The sequence below is a fragment of the Triticum aestivum genome, chromosome 5B (genome assembly GCF_018294505.1).
Source record: "Triticum aestivum cultivar Chinese Spring chromosome 5B, IWGSC CS RefSeq v2.1, whole genome shotgun sequence".
NCBI classification, from domain to species: Eukaryota; Viridiplantae; Streptophyta; class Magnoliopsida; order Poales; family Poaceae; genus Triticum; species Triticum aestivum.
The window spans coordinates 573,315,327-573,324,314 of record NC_057807.1 but is presented as its reverse complement, the minus strand read 5'-3'; the positions used below and the strand labels follow the sequence as shown (position 1 = coordinate 573,324,314).

At 52.4% G+C, this 8,988-nt stretch overlaps 1 protein-coding gene across 1 annotated transcript; it reads left to right on the top strand.

The window, feature by feature from the left end:
• The first annotated feature begins 5,462 nt into the window (after window positions 1–5,462).
• Window positions 5,463–6,239, top strand: LOC123116967 (late embryogenesis abundant protein D-34). Its single transcript, XM_044537829.1, has 2 exons — window positions 5,463–5,894; window positions 6,010–6,239. Exons 1-2 carry the CDS (start codon window positions 5,511–5,513, stop codon window positions 6,181–6,183), a joined length of 558 nt encoding a protein of 185 aa, XP_044393764.1. The 5' UTR covers window positions 5,463–5,510; the 3' UTR covers window positions 6,184–6,239.
• The last annotated feature ends 2,749 nt before the right edge of the window (window positions 6,240–8,988 follow it).

The following is an 8,988-nucleotide window of genomic DNA, read 5'->3' as shown; positions in this document are numbered from 1 at the left end:
AAAAAACCAATCGACGGACGTCAAAGATAGGTCACTTCCGAGTGACTAAGAGAAAAATCGTAGTATTTCTAAGACTACAGCTGAATCTAAACATTCAATTGTAGTCTCGGGGACTACACCCAGTGGGTGTACTCAGCGTGCCCCCACTAGTTCTATCAGCTAGACTCGGAGTCGGTTAGTCGACCAAAAAAAAGAGAGAGTGTGTTCTTCAGACCATAGTCGACTGCCATCAGTCGACCACAGTCTCGGGGACTACACCCAGTGGGTACACTCAGCGTGCCCCCACTGGTTCATGATTCCATTCGACCAGATCGAGTGAAGACAGTAATGAAAAAAAACTCAAGACATAAAGACTATGGTCCACTGCCAGCAGTCGACCATAGCCTTGGGGACTACACCCAGTGGGTGCACTCAGCGTGCCCCCACCAATCCAGAATCTCAATCGACACACCCAGTGGGCGTACGACAGATACTAAGATTTTCAGAAAGAAAAGTTTTCAGATACCATATCCTAACAGAACAGGCAGTGATCGACCAACCTGAACATTGCTCTGAAGGGCTGAACTGGCGTCATAAGCTGCTTGACTGGCGTCTCGGATCGCCTTCACTTGCTCCATCATAACCCCCGCCTGGCGTATGGCTTCTTTAGCAGCGCTTGCTTGGTCTTCAGGGACGTGGTGGGTAGAGAAAAGTGAAGGCTGACCAGCACTCGACGACGAAGGGCGAGCACTCGTCAGCGGCACCGCAAAGGATACGGTAGGCCGAGTGACGTTGTCCCCTCCGCAACCAACGTCTCAGGTGCTGATACGACCTGAGCTGCCTTGCCAGCAGACGCTCTCCTATTCCTCCTCTGCCTCAGTGGTTCCTCGTCTTCATCATCATCAGGAAGATCAATGATGATATTAGATGGAGCTGCAGAAAAGAGTCAAAGTTAAAAACGAAGATCCCACCGACTGAAAATGGAACTTCAAAGGTCATACCAGGGTTGGAAGTGATGGCATCCTCCATTTCTTGATCTTCAGATCTGGCCGAGGTATCAGAAGTAGCTGCACTGCAGTTTCAGAAATCAGTCGGTCAGCTGACGAATCGACCAAGAATAAATCCATAAGAAACAAGAAGACACAAGTTATGTCATTACCCAGAAATAGTGGGAATCACCATCTTCATCTTCGGCAAAGCCTTCGTCGGCTTTGACGGCACCACTCGAGATTGCTTTGGCGCTTTCTCAGTCGGCGCTGGAGAGGTCGTCCGAGGACGCTTGGTCGATTGCACAACAGGCGCGGCCCCCTTTCCGCGCTCGACCGCAGGGTCATGGGCAAGCTTGGACCTTCTTTCAGAACGGGAGGTGCAACTTCCTCCTCCTCTTCCTCCTCCTCCTCATCGGAGCCTGCATCTTCATCACCCTCATCGCCATCCGATTTTCCCACTCCTCCTGACTTTCACCTCCACTTCCTTCCTCCTCCTCGGTCTGTGCTTGCGCCCCGTTGGGCATCGAATACAACTCAGTGGTAGCCTGAAGGACAACAAACAAGACAAAAGTCGATCGACTGATCTGCAGCAAAACAGAATGGACGAAACATGATTACAGTCAGAGATAAGTGGTCATACCTTGTCTGGTTCATAAGACTGGTCGAGTGGCGGGATCCTCCTGGCCCCACGAGGGTTGTCCTTGTTCCCTGTGATGGCAGTCATCCACCTCTCCAGTGTGACATCGTCGGCCTCCTCTGGGTGGAACCGAGTGGTGTCTTCAGTACCAGAGTACAACCACATCGGGTGGCCCTGCTATTGGAGTGGCTGGATGCGCCGTCGAAGGAAAACCTCCAGAAGATCCATGCCAGTCACACCGTCGCGAATGAGTTGGACTACACGCTCCATCAACATTTTAACCTGAGCCTTCTCCTCCGGAACTACTTTCAGAGAAGACGGCTTGTTCACTCGACTCATGGAGAAGGGAGGGAGCCCAATAGACTGCCTGGCGTCGACTGGTCTTGGCAATAGAACCAGGTCGACTGCCACCCTCTAACTGACTCGGGAAGGGTCATAGCTGGAAAAGCACTCTTACTCCTCATCTGGACCCCAAGACCCCCACACATCTGGATTACTTGGGTTCTCTCGTCATTTGGATTAGCCTTTTTCACCGTCTGAGAGCGACAAGTGAATATGTGTTTGAAAAGGCCCCAGTGCGGCCGACAACCCAAGAAGTTTTCGCACAAAGACACGAAAGCGGCGAGATAGGCAATGGAATTGGGTGTGAAGTGGTGGAGCTGAGCCCCGAAGAAGTTCAGAAACCCCCGAAAGAAAAGATGCGGCGGCAGAGAAAACCCACGATCGACATGAGTCGCTAAGAGGACACACTCACCCTCCTGAGGCTGCGGCTGCCACTCCGTCCCCGGAAGCCTCGCTGCCCATGCTCGATCAGCCCTTCGTTGGCCAGGTCGTCGAGATCCTTCTGGGTGATGGTCGAGCGGATCCAATCCCCCTGGATCCAACCTTGCGGCAGGCGGGACCGCGACGAGGATCCGCCCCGACTGGTCGCTCTCCCCTTCGCCTTCGCCGTCGCCTTCTTCGCCCGCTCCAAAGCCGCCGTCTTCTCTTTCACCATTGTCGCCGACGAGGCTGGAACGGAGCAGCGGCGCTGAACAGATGGCAAGCGCAAGCGGATGAATCTGAAGACGGGGGAGGGGAAAATGAGGGAGCACTGTTCAAAAACCTCCGCCCGGTTCCTTATATGGAGTCGCTTCCGAGTGGCTGACTGGTAGGCCCGGGCAATCCCGTCAAATCCCGAAACAGTCGCGCGAGCGATACGTGGCGAAAAAGGCGGCGTGGGAATCGAGGCATCTCTGCCTTATCCCATCCGAGTACCGCGGCCTTCTCCGCTTCGCGCGCTTCCCGAAATTCGGATCCCACTAAATCCGCTAACCGCAGGGCAACTTGTCAGACGGAAGATCTCCTGCGATCCGTCGCTCGGAAATCTCCAAGTTCATAAAGTTCACTCGACAGATATAAAGAATGGATCAAGGCGACTGAAAGAAAAGTTGACACCCTCACTTAAAAGTCATTGATCCAGAGTAAGACACATTTATAGCACCAGAAAACAGGTCGGAAAGATTACCAACTTCTTCCTCACTCAAACCTCGATCCATTCGGGGGCTAATGATGAAGTCATGTACCTGGGGTAGGGTCATGGACCTGTCCAAGGTACCCTCCCGAGGACATCTTTAGAAGAAGCCGTCTTCCAGTCGACCTAGAGGGACTCCGCTCGACTGACTGGAAGACACTCGACGAACTTGAAGACACTCGACCATGAAGACTCACTCGACCACCAGGAGTTCAAGATCTACTCTATATCCAAACGGTCTGTAATTAAGTAGTCTTTATGGTCATGATGACACTTTATGTAAGGCGTTACCAGTAACGCCTGGCCTTAATGTACTTTAAACCCTCCGCTACGTGGGCTGGCTGGGGTCTTGGCATCCTCTATATAAGCCACCCCCCTTCACTGGCAGAAGGGTTCGCACCCCTGTAACTCTCACACATATAATCCAGTCGACCGCCTCCAGGCACCGAGGTGTAGGGCTGTTACTTCCTCCGAGAAGGGCATGAACTCGTAAAACTCTTGTGTGCACAACAACTCCATAGCTATAATCTTGCCTCTCCTTAGTACCCCCTACACTACTGTCAGACTTAGAACCACGACAGCAGCTGCGGGGACGGCCTCGGGGCGACGGCGGGGACCGCGTATCGTGACACTACGACCCGAAGGGGCGACGCAGCGGCGACACACGGGTCGATGCAGCCGCGAGGAGAACCATGGGGCGGCGGCGCTGCGGCCCGACGGGGCGACGTAGCGGCAGCCCAATGCTCGATCGGTGGAGAGGCGCGCTGAATTCGGGGACGATCTTCACGGGACCTGCGGAGGCGCGCGTAACCGACGGGACAGGTCGGTCGCGCGGCGTAGATGTGGCGGATCGCCGCGGCGAGCGGGTGATCAAGCCGATCGCGCGCGAGGTCGGGGACGCCGCTCGGTGAAGGCGGGGTGGCGGCGGAGTCCGAGATGAAGCCGATGACGGCGGGCGGCAGGGCGGCTATGATTGGCCGCCGCATGGCGCGAGGCCGCCGGATCGGGGTGATACAGGAGTCCCGGTCGGAGTAGGGCGGTGATGGCCAGCGTAGATCGACGGGCGAGCCGGCGCGTGAACGGCAGCGGTGAAGGGCCGCCACATGACGCGAGGCCGTCGGGTCGGGGCGACCAGCGGGCAGACGCGCGAAGCCGCCGGGTCGGTGAAGTAGCCGGCCGGTCGCACTGGTGTCGGAGTAGAGGCGCGCGCGGGTCGACGGCCGTGGCGGGCGACGCAAACGGATCAAGATTAGATCGGAAAACCAAAAAGAAAAACACCGATCAAAACGACCGGCGAGAGAGCGAAAAAACCCGGAGCAAGGGCTCGGGAAAAAGACTCTCTAGGACAGCCGACCAACACGGCCAACGGACGAACCCTAGGTACGGGCGGCGCAGCCCCCGGCGGCGGTCATGGAGGCCGACCGCCCCAGGGGCGGTGCGCGGGTGCGGAAGCGGCGGCGGCTAGGGTTTAGAACCCGGAAATTGATATCATGTTAGAAGGGAAAGAGGGAATTGGCGGAATAGTTTGATGTATTGCTTGAGCTTCGTGGGCATATATATAGGAATACAATGATCAACTTGGAGTACAAGACAAGTCAGGAACAAATTCTAAGCTATCCTATACTTTCTAATATACATTATACTCAACAAGTACGAAGGGTGTAAAAGAATATACATATGAAAAAAATGAAGCAAATAGAACTAGCGAATCATTTTTGTAAATTCTATGAATTGTCCATAACAAGAATAGTAGGAACGATCTTAATCTAAGCACCCGTCCGGCAGGTCATGCCCGATAAGAACTGGCAGCAATGCACCGGCATGTAGAGGCGGAAGCTTGGCCGCGGCTCAGCACCTAGCTTACCGCTGGGAGGAAGAAAATTCCGCCCTACCGTTGGATCGAAACCTAATGACTGAAATAGTCAATTTTCATCAATTTTTTCTACGCAACTTGAACATACTTCCTTCGTCTTAAAATAAGTGTCCCAACCTTGATACAACTGTACACTAAAGTTACTAAAAAAACATTTATTTTGGAAAAAAGGAAGTAGTTGATGGTTCCCCAATCCGAACAGAAAACCCCGCCGCCTTTTGATGGTTCTTCAGCGGTGACAATGAAATGGCTCGACGTGGCTGGTTTCGTCAAAGTAAAAGCTGAGGTGACGCGGCTGTATCAGGGGCATTTTGCCTCGAGCCAGGTGTCGTCGAGCATGCCCTACAACAAAGTGGCAGTAGATTCCCAGCTGACACGTATCACCACGTGTCATTCCCGACCACGTCCCCGGCTTTACTGCCGCGGCCGTTCTATAAACTCAGCCGCTAGTGTACACCACCCGCCGCACACGACGGGAAGCGCCCGCGCGAGAGGCAGCTGAACACAGAAGCCAGAGCCATGGCGCAGGCCAAAGGCAAAGTAGATTGCCAAACCTACACCGAAATCGACACCTGTAGCCCCGGCTGGGTGTTCGACGCAGCCGTGACCGTCGCCCCGAGCGACGACGAGCGGCTTGCGCACGGGGGCTGCCGCGCGGTCGTCGACGAAGAGCAGGACACGAAGGTCAAGATCTCGGAGGCGCTGGAGGCGGCGGCACGGGCCGTTGGGGATGACCCCGTGGAGAGATCCGACGCCGCGGCCATACGCGCCGCGGAGGTGCGGGCCGTCGGCACCGGAGTGGACATCCCTGCCGGGATCGCCGCTCAGGCGCAGGCTGCGGCGGATGCCAACGCCACGGCCGCGCACGCCGAGGACAAGATCACCATCGGAGACGTCCTCAAGGTACGTGCAGTCCTCCACACGACCACGAACATGCATGCGTACATACATCTGCGGACTGCGGGGCAGCCACTTGTCTTGCATCTCTCACCGGATGCATGTCTGTTGTGTGTGTCAGTGGAACGCGACGGCGAAGCTGCCTTCGGGCAAGGCGGTGACGGGGGAGGACGCGGCTGCCGCGGTGGAGGCGGAGGCGGCGGATGCCCCCGGCAAGGCGACCAAGCCATACGGTGTGGGAGCGGCGCTTACAGAGGCCGCAAGGCGCAATCAGGAGGGGACTTGCCGGAAATAGCCGGACAGGCGTGTATATTTTCGGGACCAATCGGAATAAAGAGGAAGTATACATAACATGTGGCGAAACTATTTCACAAAGTGTGGTAGCATAGCGCCTGTCGGCTGGGCCCTGCACAACCAAGGATGGGGCCCGGCTTGGCTCCTGGGTGCCACGCTCATCAGGATTCAGGAGTCAGGCTATACATAGCATCAGGATTCAAGAGTCAGGCGATACATAGTGTAGTGTAGCGTAGCGTAGCATCGACATGTCGGGTTACACAAAAGGGTCAGCGGTGTGAGAAAATTTCATCCAGGATTCACTTTGTGAACTAGTTGGGTCTCGAGGTTATTTTTATCCATTTTGCCACATGAAAAAGTATAAGGTGATACCATCGTACCAACTTGCAAAACTTAAATTTAAACATGTCATAAAAATCTAAAGGAATCATGGATGTTCCAACACATGTCTAGAACCCCTAAAAAATTTCAGATCAAAATTTGAAATACACAAAAAGAAATCTAAAAGACAAATTCAGATATGAACAATGTCATTTTTGCTTTTGTCTTCTTTCAACACTATTCATGATGGATTTGTTCTTTTTCTCTTCTCTATTTTGAATTTTGATCTAATTTTTTTTTTTTGCGATCGCGGGCAATATGTCTTGTGGACATTCATGTTTTTTTTCGATAATGTTAACGCCCACACGTGTGGGCGTTCACCATCCCAACCACACGCAAGCATCTTTGTTGGCTTCTGTACGCACGAATCTTGTAGCAAACAGGCCGGTTTTCGGCGCCACGTAGGACGAGTCTCGTGTGTGGTGTGCGAGTCAGTTCGCCCGCTTGGTGGTTGCCATCCCGTGGTCAGCGGTTGCCACTCAGAGGCGTGCGGTGGAACTGCCATGCGCCCGCACGCCACGCTCCGACCGCGGTTGACGTCAAACACGTCGCACACCCCTCCACCCTCTCCCTCACGGTTCCATTTACTTACCCGCGACGCATTTACTGGCGCAACCCACTCGCACTTGAAACCCCTGGAGGAGAAGGCGACGGCGGAGGCGGAACAATCGACGGTGTTCGCGGCCGTCGATGGTGCTCGCCGGAGCGGAGCAGCTTCGCCGGAATCCGTGCAGGTTGAAGGTAATGCTCGCTTCATCTCTCGCAACCACTTCCTGCATTTTTCCCCTTTCCCTCCCTGTTCGATTCCTAGATCGATTCCTAGAGATTCTGGCGATTCGGCGGTGCGTCGGCGTTCCCGCCGGCGCCGAAGTTGCCTGCTAGCCATTTTTTGGTGGCACTGGGCAGTTTCGTCGCCGCCGCCGCGGCGGCATCGTCGGTGCGGTTATGCCTGTTCGGAGGCACGCACTAGTCTTGCGCATGGATTTGGAAGGTGTCCCCCGGTTTGTTTTGATGCGCATTGGTTCGAATTTGTGTTTGCAGTCAGTTCGTGCGAGAATTTTGAGGGTGATTTTGAAGTCGAAGTAGTTGCCACTGAAACCTAGATCTAGTTAGTTTGGTTTTGAAACTGTAGAACGAGGCGAACTTGGCAGAATGACTGAACGTGAACAAATGTGTGGTAACTAAACTCCCTGAACAAATGTGATAGTTGCCACAAACGTGTTTTCCTTTGCGGCAACAAAATACTGAAAATGTCTGTCATAGTTGCCACATTCAAGCTTTCACATATGGCAACTAATTTTATTGAATGACTATGATAGTTGCCACACCCACGCTCTTCCATGTGGCAAACTAAATTTTGCTGAATTTATATGATAGTAACCACAAACATGCTTTTTCATTGTGATATCTAATTTTTTCTGAATTACTTGTTATAGTTTCCACACTTTGATAGTTGCCACAATCGGTAGTCAATGCAGTTTCGGCATCCAGCTGCACTGGACGGCAACTAATGTGCACATCGAGTGTGCGTGTTTGCCACTTGGATTGTATAATCATGTGGCAAATAGAATGTGAACACAATGTATGTTGCCACAATGCATATATGACAGTGTGGCAAATTGGCTGCATAATATGGCAACCACATTTGCGTACCAATTGTGCCAGATGCCATATCATGTCTGTTGCCATGTTACAGTCAGTACAATGTGGCATTTTCATTGTACTACGGACGCAATTTTTTCGTTTTGCCACAATGACTTTTGTGATATCTGAACACACTGTGCCTGTTTTCAGGTTATCGATTCAGATGTGGTTTCATTGCTTTTTTGTACTATATTGGGCTAACATGGCAACTTCAACATTTTGTTTTCAAGTGCATTAACCAACGTGCTTACTGTTGGAAATATGCCCTAGAGGCAATAATAAAAGTATTATTATTATATTTCTTTGTTCATGATAATAGTCTTTTATTCATGCTATAACTGTATTATCCGGAAATCGTAATACACGTGTGAATACATAGACCACAATATGTCCCTAGTGAGCCTCTAGTTGACTAGCTCGTTGTGATCAACAGATAGTCATGGTTTCCTGGCTATGGACATTAGATGTCGTTGATAACGGGATCACATCATTAGGAGAATGATGTGATGGACAAGACCCAATCCTAAGCATAGCACAAAGGTCGATTAGTTCATTTGCTAGAGCTTTTCCAATGTCAAGTATCTCTTCCTTCGACCATGAGATCGTGTAACTCCCGGATACCGTAGGAGTGCTTTGGGTGTATCAAACGTCACAACGTAACTGGGTGATTATAAAGGTACACTACAGGTATCTCCGAAAGTGTCTGTTGGGTTGACACGGATCGAGACTGGGATTTGTCACTCCGTATGACGGAGAGGTATCTCTGGGCCCACTCGGTAAT